This window comes from Trachurus japonicus, chromosome 4, assembly GCF_045865225.1.
Source record: "Trachurus japonicus isolate A0001 chromosome 4, Traja_1.0".
NCBI lineage: Eukaryota > Metazoa > Chordata > Actinopteri > Carangiformes > Carangidae > Trachurus > Trachurus japonicus.
In genome coordinates, this window is record NC_140910.1 from 32,135,931 (window position 1) to 32,152,685 (window position 16,755).

The following is a 16,755-nucleotide window of genomic DNA, read 5'->3' on the forward strand; positions in this document are numbered from 1 at the left end:
TGTCATAAAGGAACAAAGAAACCAGAAATATTCACATTGAAGAAGCTGCAATCAGAGAATTTGGACTTTTGTTCTTAAGAAACTACTCAAACTGATTATTAGATTATCAAAATAGTTGATAATTAATCGATTATTGTTTGATTAATCCAGTAATTTTGTTTTTTTTTAATATCATAAATGACACCGTTGGTCTGATGTGAGTGTTTGTCTCTGCAGGTCCTGCCGGGCTGTCTGGTCCAGCTCAACCAGGTCCAGGAGTGGCAGCTCCACCGGACCGGACTGCAGAAGATCCCTCACTTCATCTCCAGCTTCCAGAACCTCCTGGTGCTCGATCTGTCCCGCAACGGCGTCTCTGAAATCCCCAAACAGATCGGTCAGTAGCCTACCTCCCGACAGATCAAAGACCGACCCTGTAGCCGGTCTCACCATGTGTCCTCCTGGTTCTGGTTCTGGTCTCAGGGATGTTGACGCGGCTCAGAGAGCTGATGCTGAGCTACAACCGAGTGCAGGTGGTTCCCGAGGAGCTGAGCGGCTGTGAGAGTCTGGAGAGACTGGAGCTGGCCATGAACCGGGAGCTGGACCACCTCCCTGACCAGGTACGGACCAGGGGCCGGATAGGAGTCGACTTATGAGTAAAACAAATTATTGACTAAAAGAAAAAAACAAATTAAAATTAAAAAAAACAAACCGAGTTCACTTCATGCACGCGCACCTGCGTCCGCGTGACGTCACAGCGTCGCACCTGGAACAGCGTGAAGAGAAAGTGAAGCAGCTGAGATTCTGACGTCACTTGAAGTCTCTTTTTTTTGTCTGTAGTGTTGTTGTTGTTGTTGTTGTTGTTTAATTCTTACTGTCTATCCGTTAAAGTTGCGTTATTTAAAGGGATAGTTCAACATTTTGGCAGATTTTCTTATCACCATAACCCTCTATAGTCATAGCAGTAGGTTCATCACCTTTAATTATTCGGTGCATGTTGTTTTGAGATCGGCGGGGCAGAGACGTGAGCTGAGCTGCTCAGTGAACACAGTCAAACTCATCAAATAAATACACAATCCAACAACTCCACAACACTCTGGAGGACAAGTTGTGAGCTGCACATTCACCACGCTATGAGATAATAACACAACGTTACCAGACAGAGTTGTTTTAGAGGGAAATACATGCAAAACCGCTGATGCGTGTTGCCTTCAGGGACAGTATTTCTTTAAACAGTCTCTGTATTTCCCTCTACAACAACTCTGTGTGGTAACGTTGTGTTATTATCTCATAGCGTGGTGAATGTGCAGCTCACAACTTGTCCACCAGAGTGTTGTGGAGTTGTTGGATTGTGTATTTGATGAGTTTGATGAGGGAAACCAAGAAATCCCATTAGCTCTGAGCAGCTTTATTTAGCATTAGAGGGAAATGCAGCCGGAACTACATTCCAGACACGGCTGCTGGGCGGAGGGATTTTTAAAAGAGAAAGTAGTTCAGAGTATTTGCTTCATGTGTTGTAATGTTACATAATTATACATGATTATTTCATTAATTATCCCTTTAATGTCAGGCTACAAAGAGTCCAGGTGTTCAGGTGTCTGACAGCAGCACATCTGGTCGTCTGTCTGGACCTGTCTGTACCTGACCGTGTGTGTGTGTGTGTGTGTGTGTGTGTTCTCTCCCGGTCAGCTGACTCAGCAGTACCGCCGCCGGTGTTTCCGGCTGCAGAGCTTCAGACCGGTCCGGACCGCTCCGCCGTTTGTCTCCACATGTGACCGGAGCCTCCAGATGTTCAGCAGGAGGACGCTGCACTCCACCGCGGGTGAGTCCAGAACCAGAACCAGAACCAGAACCAGAACCAGACCTGGACCTGGACCAGACCTGGACCCTGGTGGTCTTCAAACTAAAACCTTTTTCAGTTCATTCTCAGGGTTTTTTATTTTATTTTATTTTATTTTAACACGTTTGACAGATCTGGTTCGTCCAGATTCAGGTTTTCAGGAATTGAGGAAGTCGGCCGGTGTCGAGTATCCTCACCTGTCCCAGGTGTTTCCTGGTTTCTGCTGATGGACTCAGAGAATCCAGACCAGCAGGTTTTTATGACTCTCCGGCCGATACCGATCATAAACCTGCCCACACCGACACCGACCGCTGAATGGATGAGAGAATAATAACAACCCTCCACGTCCTGTATTTACGATCTTGTGCATCACTTGAAGAAATAAAACCATTTATACTGAAATAAGTAAATACAATCAAGATTTTAAAGGAATAGTTCACCAGAAAATTTAATTCAGTGTATTAGATTAATAGGGCCCGACACAGAAATGTCCATAAAACTACACAAAAACCATTTTATATTCCTCCTTACTGCTTGTTCGCCGCAATCCAAATGTCCTGAAGGGAGATAGTCCAGAGTTTACACTAAACTATGTAATTCAGGACATTTTTACAGCCTAAACAGTCCTGGATTGAATTTGCCTGGGGCGCGCTCTTGTGTTCACACAATGCACTCGCTTGCACTACAGAAACTGCAGCAGACAAATTTTTTCTTCTATCTTAAAAAGTATCAAATCGCAGTTCCTTCTTGTTAGATCAAGATTCAGACAGGTGAAGCTGCTCCCACTCGGTGGTTGAACGCTGTGTGTTTCACGCAGTCAGCTTCCTGATCTGAGCTTTGAGAGTGCGACGATCAACAATCGACCTGTTCAGGCTCCAGATATCGGCCGATTGATCGGAGCATCCCTGATGATGATGATGATGATGATGACGTCGCTGTGTTTCTCCTGCAGTGAGTCGAGGACCCATCGTCCAGTTCAAGCTGTCGGACATCGGAGAGGGGATCATGGAGGTGACGGTGAAGGAGTGGTAGGTACCAACTAAAACTTTAACGAAAACTTTCTATTACAACCATCCTCAGTTCCTCGATTGTTTTCCTTTTTAACCAAATAATTATCTTATTTTAACTCAAATTCAAACTCTCAGTCAGGTCTCTGGTTGGTTAGTTAGAAAATAAACAAGAACCTGTGAAGGACATGATTATGTATTGCACTTAGACATTCATTTTTATTATACAAGAGTAATATGGTACATTCTTAGTTTAAATAACTAAACACATAGTTAAAGGTAGGCTACGCTAATGGAGTTTTTACCACTATGACAAACATCCTTTTGCAAAATCTATCACAGTAAAACAAAACTGTCAAATTACATCAAAAGACTAGAATGAGACTAAAACTGATTTCCACCGATTTAACCCTCTTGTTGTCCTTCTGGGTCAAATTGACCCAATCTGTTCCCTTCCTCCATCCTTCCTTCTTTCCTTCCTTTCACCCTTCCTTCTTTCCACAATCCCTTTTCCCTTCCTTCTTTCCTTCCTTCTTCCTTCTTCTTCCTTCCTTGAACGAATCTGTTCCCTCCCTCCCTCCATCTTTCGTTCGTTCGTTTGTTCGTTCCTTCATTCCTTCCTTCCCTACGTCCTTACTTCTTCCTTCCTTTTTGACCCAATTGACCCAATCTGTTCCCTCCCTCCATCTATCTTTCCTTCCTTTTTCCCTTCCTTCTTTCCTCCCATCTTTCCCTTCGTCCTTCCTTCCTTCCTTGACCCAGGAGGACAACAGGAGGGTTAAACTAAATCCAGTCTATGGTGAGTGACTCAGACTAAAATGAAAATAAATATTCTTGTCAAAATGGACACCACAGAACAAACACAAACACTGAGACCAGTGAATCCACCACAGACCCATTAGACCAGTTCAGGTCCTGGTCCTGAGACCAGTTCAGGTCCTGGTCCAGCTGAGCCCGGTGTGTCTGTCCTGTCCCTCAGGTACGTGAAGGAGGGGGACAAGGTGTCCCAGTTCGACAGCATCTGTGAGGTCCAGAGCGACAAGGCGTCCGTCACCATCACCAGCCGCTACGACGGCGTCATCAAGAGGCTCTACTACGACGTGGACGCCACGGCGCTGGTGGGGAAACCGCTGGTCGACATCGAGACCGAGTCCAGCTCAGGTGAGACTTCGCTGGACCAGGTGTTTGTTTCTCTTAGCGGTTTCACACTGGCACGGTTCTGGTTCTGGCTCTGGTTCGGTTCTGGAGTCTCAGGCCTGGACTACACGTATATGGATATTTTTTTAAGCAGATATTTTCGTCTTCGTTTAAAAAAAAAAACTCTGTCCACACAACAGAAATATCTCTGTCCATATAAAGAGGCAAAACTGGTAAACGATTTCTCCGTTTATGTGGGTGAATTTGCTGTGTTCGTGTGGTTGAGAGGCCCAATTGGACAGAAAAATGTGCGTTTAGGAATATATCGTATTCGTGTAGTCCAGGCCTCAGAACCTCGGTGCCGTCTGGCGAACCAGCCAGCTTTCACACCAGTTTAAGTGGAACCAAAGTGGGAGGACGTCATTCCGCGTCACACAGGCGGAAGTAAACACAGCAACGGCTCTTTCCGAAACAGCAAACTACCGTACTATTTACTTTTAATATTTTTTCATGCGAGAAAGTAACTGTTAAGATCCCAAATATACGGCCAGTTTATCCAAATGACGGCTGTTTAGAAGTCTTCTCCAATGTTTTTCGGAGAAGTGAAGCTCCGCAGCGACCGGGACATCACAGAGACAGCAGCCGGTCTGCAGAGCTGCTCGGCCGGCCAACCTCCGTCGTCATCCCGGGAGGGAGAAAACGATCGCTAATTAACTTACCCGCAGGTTTTTAGAGGTTTACCACCGGCTGGTTAAATTATGTTTAGGAGATAAATGTCGGTCTCATTGATGAAATCTAACAATTGTGGCAGTAGCATTATTTGTTTGAATGAAAAGTGAAGCTTCCCGTGTGGACAGAGCAGCGCTGCCTCGGGGCTCTGTCTGTACGTAAGTTACAGAAATCGCCACATTTACATCAATAAATAAATGTTTTACAATGAACCGATCAGTCTGCATTAAGTTTTATTTTACTAAGCTATACTGTATATAACATGGTTACGGTTTCCTGCTGCTTTCCTGCTCGTCTTAAGTGACTTGCCCACTGATGATGTCACGGTTCGCAAGGAAAAACCAACTATTTTTTGGTTCCGCTGCGAACCGACTTTTCAGGTTCCGAACCAATTATTTTTCCAGTCTGAACGCGCCGGCCGGTTCAAAGTTGCGTTCGGGAACCAGTGTGAAACCGCTATCTGTGTTCTGTTTGTGGTTCTGGTTGTGGTTCTGGTTCTGACCGGACGCTGTGTGTGGTTTCAGAGGTGATCCAGGAGGAGGACGTGGTGGAGACGCCGGCGATGGCGCGGGAGGAGCACACACACCAGGAGATCAAAGGTCACAAGACTCAGGCCACGCCGGCCGTCAGACGCCTCGCCATAGAGAACAACGTGAGTCCATCCACGTCCACGCCGGTCCGGTCGTTAGGACTGAGACTGGTTTTAACCCTTCACCTGCTGGGATGTGCAGAGTATTGATACTGTAACAATGTATGTCTCAGGCTGTCTTTACACTGCATGGTTCAAGTGGCCTAATTCCGATTTTTTCCTCTCATGTGGCTCAGATCGGATCTGTAACATGAACGTGTAAACGGGAAAAATGCGCATGGAATCGGATATTGTCAGATCAGATTCAGGCCCCTGTTATATGTGGGAATAAATCAGATACAAACCGGATATTTGCCAATACGTCTGCAGTCTAAACAGACAGATCGGATCTTTCCTGGCAATGCGTGTCATACGTCATCAATGATAATATTAATTCTCATGCCCACGCGTCTCGCTGAACCTCTGTAGCCCGTGATTGACACATGGGACTGACCTGGACTACCATGGCCAGCTGTGGCCAGCTGTGGCCAGCTGTGTTTCATTTTGATGGTGTCATTTATATGTGGATCGAGGGCAAGAGGGAGTGTGAAAAAAGAGAGCACGCGAGATAAACACCAGATTTCACATTTTCCTGCCGGCAAAATCTGAACCGAGCCGATTAGAAATCAAGAGAGGAAAAACAAACTGTGTCCAAGTCAGAGGCTTTGTCCCGGCTTCACGAGAGTGACGGAGGATCGGGCGGTGGCACAACAAGAAGTTACAGCAGTAACGTCTGCAATTTCATTTTGAAAGGAGGGAAAACAGACAGAGCTCGAGCAGAGAAGTGAAAGATGTAGAGCAGAAAAGACAGTGCGAGAGAAAAATAGTGTGTGTGTTTTAGTGGTCAGCAGCTAAAGGGTTAACTGTGTTTTTACCGGCGTGTGCTCAGATCAAGCTCAGCGAGGTGGTGGGGACGGGACGGGACGGACGCATCCTGAAGGAGGACATCCTGAACTTCCTGGCCCGGCAGACCGGCGCCATCTTACCTCCCACTCCGTTCCAGGAGATCCACACTCCGGGTCCGGGTGCGATTCCCGCTGCCGCCGCCGCCGCCACCCGGCCCGCCGGCGCTCCGGCCGCCATCAAGCCCCCGCCCGCCATCCCCAGACCCGTGTTCACCGGGAAGGACGTGACCGAGCCCCTCAAAGGTCAGAGGTCATCTCAGCAGTCAGCAACGGGAAACTGTGACATCAGCGTAGGGGGGGGCAATATGGCAAAAATATCATATCATGATTTTAAAAAAATGAAGTCACGATTTCGATTTCATCACGATCTTAAATCGTGAAAACAGACAATTGAGGCCAAAGAACCTTTCTGAACAGATTTTAATCTAAATAGTTGCAGTTTTGCCAACATGTGCAAAAACACACACACTCTGATAAAGTGCACTCTTGCAACATAAAAGGTAGCTTTTAATAAACATGAAAGTAAAATATCAATGAAGACATTACTGTTTGTTTTATTCAACACAGTCATTTTAACAGGATTTTAAGTGTATCAAAACACTAAATAGCTGATTGAAAAGGGTCAAATAAAAATACAAACTAAAGTAACTGTTGTTATCTCTTTTAGCAAACTTTGAAAATGTCCTTTGTTTGCGCTTTGCAGCATAGAACTGCAATTTATAGAATGAGCCCCAGACGATCCTACGATCTCTGCACTTTGGCAGATCGTCTACACACTCTAATCCTTCATGATCTAATATCGCCATATCGCCCAGCCCTACATCAGCGCAGACTTTAGAGACTCTGAGATTATTGACCATGAGCTGATCAATCAATCACTTAGTCGGTTAGTACTGGTTCTTTAAAGGGCGTAGGTTTGACACAGACCCAGATGGTGGTATAAGAATTGCAGAAAAACCTGAACCTTTAGCCTTCAGTAGACTGTGAATACTGTTTTCCTTCTTTATGACTGTAACACTAATAGAAAGAGTAGTGAGTCCGAGGAATAGTATGATACACCAATATCTAAGCCCTAAGTTCAGTGGGAGGATTAATAAGCAAAACACAAGTGTTAAATTTTAGACAATAACTGGGTGCATTTATTCACCATAGAAAAATAGAAACACTTCTCTCAATAAGGTCTAATTCACCTCTATGTTATGCTTTGACAAAATGATAAAACCAAATACAGTAGACCAAGTTCAAGTGAAATTAAATGTACCTCTGTTTACCTCAGAGCTCTGTAAGATATCACAAATAAGAAAGAAAACACAATGATTCAATTGGCCAATGTAAAGTACTGTACCCGGGTACTGAAAATAATAAACTTAAATGAAATCACCTCCACTGTAAAGTGGGATCTTCCTCACAAAAGGAAATTAGTCCTTCAGTTCAGTTGCAGTCTTTTCAAGTTCAGTTTAGTCAAGTCAAAAGTTTCAATGTCTCCTTTTCGGTTAGTTCAGTCTCAGTTCAGTTATGTAGGGGCCCCCTTTTTTATGTTGTTTTGTCAAGTTTCTTATCTGGAATCCAGTTGAAGCTGTCCTGTTGTTTCTCGATCCACGGAGTGGCTCCACTTGCAGCTGTAGTAGCGGCCTGGCTGCCGCTCACCCGCTGAACCCACCGCGAGTCGCCGTTGTCTCCTCTCAGAAGTCAACCATAAAAAAAACCAACCTGCATAGTGCACAGTTTAACCTTAGTTAAAGTCCATATTGATTCTTTAAACTATGCAGCATTAGTAAAACCTAACAGCTCGTTTTTCTCTGATATCTTTTTCATCTTTACCTTTTTTTCACACAGTCACAACAGAATACATATGCCTTCAAGAAAATAAAACTTAAAAGGCTATTTTTCTGTTAGCAGTATTTCTTTTACATCTTGAAATCAACAGCGATATGCATTTTCCAAACACATCACGTTTCTCCGATTGTTTTTTTTCATCATTCACGGTCATTGAAATTAGCTCAGGCTAACACAGTTAAAGCTAACACTGAAAACACAACACACTCACCGGAGAATAGTCATCAAAACACACTAGTTAGTTATCCTCCTTAATCTTCTGGCAACACAACGTCGTCCCGAACAACTTTAACCTTTTCTCGGACAGCAAAAACATAAAACTTAACGGATATATCAACATTCACTCCACGCTGCTCACGAAAAGCTGCATTCACACTTGCATTCATCTTGTTTTTGTTCACTTCCTCCTTCTTCCTCATTTCTACCGCTGATTTCTGGACCCACTGGTGAGCGTAATACGCCACCTTGTGGACATTTATATGCTACTACATGCAAAAATCACAACACTTAAAACCATATACACTATGTTAAATTTATGGGGGCTACATGACCTTGAGGTGCATCTAGGTGACCACAATTTTACTGATTTAAATTCATACGGGAAGCAAGTTGTTGCTAAAACTGGGAGCTTTTAGTTAGGGCCACGGGGCAAACACATCGAGGCACTGTCCTCTGGCTTCTGCAAGACACAAGTCTCGTCTATTGGTGTATTAATCCACGTTTCGATAGGTATTATAGTTTTTGATCAGTCACTGTTTAATGACCATGACCCTATTTGGAGAAGTGTTGAGATTATAATGGGTGTGTATTGGGTGGAATGTTCGTGTCAGAGTGGGAGAAGTTGCCAGAAATTGTCTGAATTTTTCTCTTTCCACGCTGCTCACGGGCACAATTTACACTCTACACACATAATCTTTTCCACAGTTGTAGACAAACTTGTCCTCTCTCTAACAATGTGTTCATCAAAGCAGAGAGACTTACAGAATTTAAACTGTGAGCCTCTCATTGCGGCCAGGTCTCTTCCTGCCGCCCATTGACTCTAATACAAAGATTTTCTGAGAGAAGCAGAGGGGACCCCTGTTTATAACTTGCAAATGTTTCTAAAATATTTACTGTAGAAACACCAAAGTCATATCAAAGTGTTCAGGAAGTCTTTACGACGACCACGGTCTGCTTCTTCTTCTGATAGTAGCTACCGTTTTCTCAGAATCAGCCCAAATGTGAGACCAGCACAGAGGCAGAAAATCACCCTTTTTCTCTACATTTCGTATGTTTGTGTCACTGAAAACGTCTGACCCAGATAAAAAAGTTCTTGGTTTGAAAGTCTGTCCCAACTGAATTTTTAGCTGAATATCCCTTTAACAGCAGATCAGACCTGTTATGTGTCAGATAATCATTAATCAGTTGTCATTGATCAGGTTTCCACAAAGCGATGGTGAAGACGATGACGGCCGCTCTGATGATCCCTCACTTCGGCTACTGTGACGAGGTCGACCTGAGCCGCCTGGTGGCGCTGCGGGCGGAGCTCCGGCCCCTCGCCGAGGGCCGGGGGGTCAAACTCAGCTTCATGCCCTTCTTCATCAAGGTAGGAGGAGAAGAGAGGAGGGTCTGAGAGGAGGGGCGAGGGGGCGGGGCTTGGCGGGGGCGACCTTGATGCTGATTGGTCACGTGATGTTTGGCGCTGACGTTGATGCTGTGCTCTCATTGGCTCAGGCTGCCTCTCTGGGACTCCTGCACTTCCCCATCCTGAACTCCTCATTGGACCAGAGCTGTCAGAACATCACCTACAAGGTACGATCCGGACTGGACACTTTCTACATTGTAGATTCAAACTTTTTCTTTAAGACCCAGTTGTTTCAATCCGTTGTTTTGCCATCTAGGATCATGTAATCCATCTCTACCTTTACCCCAGTTGTTCAGAGCAGATACAAGCTTCTCTAGATGACCAAATCCAGATAATGAGTGTTTTAAATGTGTAAACAACAGGTAGAACAGCAGCATGGAGACACTCAAGAGTGGATTTATTTGAAAATGGGATGTTTGTGTTGTTTTCTCTGCTGTTTGTTGTTTCTTCAATGTCGTTTAAACAGCCAGACCTCATCTGACCCAGAACTAGTGTTGTCACGATACCAACATGTTGGTACCGGTATCGGTACCAAAATGTTTTTCAATACTTTTCGATACTTTTCGGTACTTTTCCAAATAAACAGAGAACACAAAAAATGTCATTATTGGCTTTATTTTAATAGAAAAACTTAGAACTATAATATATGTATCAGTAAATAATCAGTAAATCAATAATCAATCACTGCTGCTGCAGGATTAAAATTGAAATTTCCATCGATATTAAAGCAGATATCAGTGGCACGGCCGTTTCGGCTAATGCTGTGTTCAAGGCAGGCTTTTGAAACCGTAAGTTACAGCTTCAAGTCACAACTACGACTTGGTAGCGTTCCAGGTAACCCGTAGCTCGTGTTTTTACCGTCCTGTTGTCTGTGAAAGTTCCCTATAACGGCCACTCGTAACTTCCGACCCGTGAACTCGTACCAGATCGAACTGGTATGACTTCACAGGAAGGAAAAACACAAAGTACGAGTTTCCTTGAACGCACCATGAGTTAGCAGCCCCCGCCCTTGTCAGGCATCAATTGGTCCTCGTGCTACGTCACCACATTCACGCGCATCCCTTGGCTGCACACACAGCCCTTCATGCCGTTCTCTCCCCTCATTGGATAACACTTGTATCCCACAAGGAAAATTTTCTCCTCGGGTTACAGCAGAGCAGAGTGACGGAGAGACTCGTGTTTAGGCTGAAATACTTCATGTAAGTGATTGCTGACGGAAAATAGGACTATTTAGGACTTATATTAACAAAAACATTCCACTGATATCTGCTTTAATCTGAACTCTTCCTAAATTAAAACATTAGTGGTCTGTTTAAAAATGAATATCAACTTGTTTTCTTTGTATTATTTGAGGTCTGAAAACACTGCATCTTTTTTTGTTATTTTGACCAGTTGTCATTTTTGGGAGAAATTGTTATCAGTAGTTTATAGAATGAAACACAAACGATCATTTTACTCAAACACACACACCTATTGTTTCCCATACGTTGACCAGTGTGTGGTGCAGTGTCACAGAATCAAGACCAAGACACAAATTGATTCTGCACAGAGAGAGAGAGAAGCGAGCATGCATGCCAGTGGTGCACGGTAAAAATGAAACTTACCAACCAGCAGTGTTAACTATTAATTAACGAGTCTGTGGCGGCCCGTCTCTCACGTGCGCGCTGGTGCACACACACACACAAACACGGTCAAAGTTTCCTGATCCGACTAAAAAGTTCTGATCAACACAAACTGAGGGTTTGATCCAGATTAAAACAGAGACTGGATCACGTGATCTGGTTTTAGTTTTTGCAATAACCCGTTTTCAAGGTTTTATCCGATCAAACTGGGCACTTTTAGTTAGGGCCACGGGGCAAAGACAGCGAGGCTCTGTCCTCTGACTTCTGCAAGACACAACACTCGTTTATTGGTGTATTAATTCACGTTTTTCGGTATTATTTTAGGTATTATAGTTTTTGATCAATCACTGTTTAATGACCATGATCATATTTGGAGAAGTGTTGAGATTATAATGGGTGTGTATTGCGCAGAATGTTCAGGCTAGCATGGGTGACATCATTTTTCTCTTTCCACGCTGCTTTCAGCCACAAATTACACTCTACACACATGATTTTTTCCACATTTGTAGACAAACGTGTCCTCTCTCTAACAATGTGTTCTAGTGCTGCACGATTTGATAAAAATGTGCGATTGCGATTATGGTGGAAAATATTGCGATTTGCGATTGCGATTACGATATTGTAAATTAATGCTGTAAGGAGTCTATTTGCTTGATTATCAAGCACAGCACAGGAAATAACCATATTTTAGGAGTGTATTTCTCAAATAATAAGTGTTTCCTTACAGTATCTTTGTATTAAATAAAAATAGGTAACTTTTTGTGCAGTTTCATAGTCTACTGCGATGCCATCATTTATTACAATGCCTTTCTCCCCCCTCCCTCCTCTCACAGCACACAGGTACACAGGTAACACAGAGACAGACAGACAGACACACACACGCGCGCGCGCGCGCGTGCGCACACACACACACAACGGAGGAGAGGAGAGGAGACGGCAAATGAGTGTGGCGTAAAATAAAAATAAAAAATAAATAAAAAAGACAGTTAAAAGAAAACCAAACACCGGAGCTTTCTGGTCGTTCGCCCCAACAGGCATATACCTCCTCATTTTTTAAACGCACTGCACATGTTGCGGAGGAAAACACAGTTCGCTCCGTGACGCTAAAGCTCCACACCTGCTGTAATCACAGGGAGACGGTCCTGCAGCACACGGAGCGCTGTCTGCCAGCTGGGTCGTCACGTGATCAGACCTGCTGGTCACATGACTACTGACGGAGTCTGCTATGCTGCACACATTAGCGGCTCCGCTCCACACACTACAGGAGTTAAAGTCCCGTTTACAGGCTCACGCGGTCGCACATTTATGTACTTTAAATCGCCAATCGCACTCTTTCGTGCGATTACGTAATCGCACGGCGTGACATTGCGATTGCAATTGCGATTAGATTAATCGTGCAGCACTAATGTGTTCATCGAAGCAGAGAGACTTACAAAATTTAAACTGTGAGCCTCTCATTGCGGCCAGGTCTCTTCCTGCCGCCCATTGACTCTAATACAAAGAGAAGCAGGAGGGACCCCTGTTTATAACTTGCAAGTGTTTCCAAAATATTTACTGTAGAAACACCAAAATCATACCAAAGTGTTCAGGAAATCCTTACGACGACCACAGTCTGCTTCTTTTTCTGATAGTAGCTACCATTTGGTCAGAATAAGCCCAAATGTGAGACCAGCGCAGAGGCAGAAAATAACCCTTTTTCTCTACATTTCGTATGTTTGTGTCACTGAAAACATCTGGCCCAGATAAAAAAGTTCTTGGTTTGAAAGTCTGTCCCAACTGAATTTGTAGCTGAATATCCATTTAACAGCAGATCAGACCTGTTATGTGTCAGATAATCATTAATCAGTTGTCATTGATCAGGTTTCCCAGAATCCGATCAGATCACTGGGTCTGGATCAGTCTGACCCGGTTACTTGACATCATTTATATCTAATCACCTTGGTGTGTCTCTTTGCCCTCAGGCGTCTCACAACATCGGGCTGGCGATGGACACGAGTCAGGGTCTGCTGGTGCCCAACGTGAAGAACGTGCAGCTGCTCAGCGTGTTCGACATCGCCCAGGAGCTGAACCGGCTGCAGACGCTCGGCGCCGTGGGGCAGCTGGGAACGTCGGAGCTGACGGGGGGAACGTTCACCCTGTCCAACATCGGATCAGTGAGTCCAGACGCCGCCGCTCTGAGGACGGAGACGGACTCTAGACCCGCTCTAACCACAACCTGTTTCCTCTGTGTGTGTGTTGTAGATCGGAGGGACGTACGCCAAACCAGTCATCCTCCCTCCTGAGGTCGCCATCGGAGCGCTGGGGAAAATGCAGGTGAGTTCCAGACTTTCCAACGACCTATGAACACACCACAGAGGTCAAAGTACTTAGATAAGCCAAGCCCCGCCCCCTTCCTGTGTGTGTGTGTGCAGGGTATATAATAAAAAAAGAAAGAAAGGTAATTAGAGATTAAAGGGATAGTTCAACATTTTGTCAAATTGGCCCATTGCCATAATCCAGAGCAGAGCTGCGAGCTGCTCAGAGCTACGCTACGGAGGCTCATTATGGGATTTCTTGGTTTCCCTCATCAAACTCATCAAATACACAATCCAACAACTCCACAACGCTCTGGCGGACAAGTTGTGAGCTGCACATTCACCACGCTATGAGATAATAACACAACGTTACCAGACAGAGTTGTTTTAGAGGGAAATTCATGCAAAACCGCTGATGCACGTTGCCTTCAGGGACAGTTTTTCATCAACAGTCTCTGTATTTCCCTCTAAAACAACTCTGTGTGGTAACGTTGTGTTATTATCTCATAGCGTGGTGAATGTGCAGGTCACAACTTGTCCACCAGAGCGTTGTGGAGTTGTTGGATTGTGTATTTGATGAGTTTGATGAGGGAAACCAAGAAATCCCATAATGAGCCTCCGTAGCGTAGCTCTGAGCAGCTCACGGCTCTGCTCCGCCGTTCTAAAAATAGCTTGCACCGACAATTAAAGGTAACGAACCTACTGCTATGACTATAGGGATTATGGCAATGGGCCAATTTGACAAAATGTTGAACTATAATGTATATAGGGGGAAAAAAAATCTTCATTTGTTTTGAAAACTTGGGGCCGAATGCTAATTCCAACGCTCTATGTGTGTGTGTGTGTGTGTGTGTGTGTGTGTGTGTGCTCTCAGGTGCTGCCCCGGTTCGGCGCCGGCGGTCAGGTGGTCCCGGCTCACATCATGGCGGTCAGCTGGTCGGCGGATCACCGCATCATCGACGGCGCCACCATGTGCCGCTTCTCCAACCTGTGGCGGGAATACCTGGAGAACCCGGCCAGCATGGTGCTGGACCTCAAGTGACCGGACCCGACCGGACGGAACCGGATGGAACCGGATGGAACCGGATGGAACCGGACCGCCAACACTAACACACCTTCACCTCTCCCCCTTCACCGCCATCGCCACCGCCGCCGCTGCTGCTGCCTTCATCATCATCTTCATTTCTTCTTCTTTTCTCTCATTTCCTTGTTGCCTTTGAGCGAGTTGCGGCGGCGGCGCGATGCGGCGGGGGAGGGGCCAGCCTGTCAATCATGTCGTTTCCATGACAACCACTCATTCACTCACCCACCCACCCCCTTACTCTCTCACTCACTCACTCTCTCTCTCTCGGTTGGAGGTTTAGAGGTTTTTGTAGTTTTTGGTCCAAGTTGAACCAGGGTTCAGCTCTTCAGGTGCTGGTGGTCTGGGTCTGGATTCTCTTTGCTGGGGGGTCGGGGGTGTGTGTGTGTGTGTGTGTGTGTGTGTGTGTCATCAATAATTCATCAGTTCATTGATCAGTTTGGACTCTGTTATCCTGGACCGGACCAGTTTTGTTGTTTTTTTTCTATTTGGAAAATTAATCCTAATAATAATAATTTTAATCGGTGAAACTTTTAATTTGAAAATCACAGGAAGTGAGACTGAACCAGTGTGTGTGTGTGTGTGTGTGTGTGTGTGAGAGAGATCCAGAACCAGAGTCTGGGGGGGTTGGGGGGAGGGGGGGGGCAGAACTGGGTCCTGAGACCTGAGACCCGGGTTCACCAGAGTCCAGTTCCACCAGTTCGATCCAGATCAGATGAACCCGTCTGGGATCTGGTCCAGTTTAAAGTGGTTTTCTGAGTCCAGAACCAGGACCAACCGCTCTGTGAAAGGTCCACAAAGTCTCCGCTGATCATCAGGACCAGAACTTCACATGGTTCTGGTCCCGGTCCTGACTGACTGAACTGTGTGTAAATGAACCAGTGGACCTGCTGCTGGTTCTGGACCCGTCTGACTGTTACTGCCTGGTCCTGGTTCTGGTTCTGGTTCTGGTTCTGGTTCTGGTTCTGGTCCTGGTTCTGGTCCTGGTTCTGTAACTGCTAAGTGCCCCCCCCCCCCTCTCTCCTCTCTCCCCTCCCCTCCCCCCACCAGCTGGTCCCTGACCTGGTTCTGGCTCTGGTCCCGGTCCTGGTCCTGGTCCCGGTCCCGGTCCCGACGTCTTCCTCTGGGCTGCTGGGTAACGATGGTGTCGTAGTTTTTTTTTTTTTTTGATACTGACCTTTATTTTGTCTATTTTGTTTTGTTTTGTTTTGTTTTGTTTCATGTGTTGAAATGTTTGTTGTTTGTTGTTGTTGACGCTGTCGTGGTTTTGTGTGGGGATGTGGATCCGGATCAGGACTCTTGGACCTGGTTCCTGGTTCTGGTTCTGGTTCTGGTCCGACTCATAAACTGTGAAGTGTCTGAACCCTGGTCAAACAAGAAAAAAGAAAAAAAAAGAAAAAAAAAAAAACTCAATAAAGTTGAAGTGAACCAAGTCTGAGTCGTTTGTGGTGAGTTCAGGTTCCTCAGATAACGTGGGAGAAGTCACTTTCTGGTCCTGGACCCAGTTGTTACAAAGGGTTAAAAACTGATCGGATTTTGGATCATTGATCAGATCAAATCTTGAAAATGGATCAAACCTTCATCAGTTTGTGTCGTTCAGAACTTTTTAGTCGGATCAGGAAAACGTTGATCCAGAACATCAGGATTATTCTGATCCCAGCAGTTTGGTGGATTCAGGAACAAAATGGGATTTAAATTAAATGTTATCTGGTCAAATAAACAACATTTATAATGTAGAATATATAAAGTTTTGATTATTTCACAATTAAAGAACTTTTTCCCAACAATTAGCAAATTTAATGAGATTTGAAGTTTAAATTTGAAACACATGGGGAAATGTTCCCAATGTATTTGACTGATGTACTGTATATTTGCATTTTTAAAATCTATTTAAACAGCCAGACCAGATGAGATCATTTCTGGCTGTTTAAAAAACACTGAAGAAACAAAAAACCAATCCAACAAAGTATAAATGAAACAGTAATCTCTTTCAATGAAAAAAACATTTTTTTAATTGCTTTATATATATATACGGTATATATATATAATTATATACAGAACAATACAATTCTCTTT

General features: G+C 44.7%; 1 protein-coding gene across 1 annotated transcript; it reads left to right on the forward strand.

Moving 5' to 3' along the window:
- Window positions 1–220: 220 nt before the first annotated feature.
- LOC146989251 (lipoamide acyltransferase component of branched-chain alpha-keto acid dehydrogenase complex, mitochondrial-like) lies at window positions 221–15,299 on the forward strand. Its single transcript, XM_085775203.1, has 12 exons — window positions 221–373; window positions 460–596; window positions 1,666–1,798; window positions 2,769–2,844; window positions 3,803–3,984; window positions 5,214–5,341; window positions 6,207–6,465; window positions 9,477–9,643; window positions 9,772–9,849; window positions 13,266–13,457; window positions 13,546–13,617; window positions 14,473–15,299. Exons 2-12 carry the CDS (start codon window positions 462–464, stop codon window positions 14,638–14,640), a joined length of 1,590 nt encoding a protein of 529 aa, XP_085631329.1. The 5' UTR covers window positions 221–373; window positions 460–461; the 3' UTR covers window positions 14,641–15,299.
- The last annotated feature ends 1,456 nt before the right edge of the window (window positions 15,300–16,755 follow it).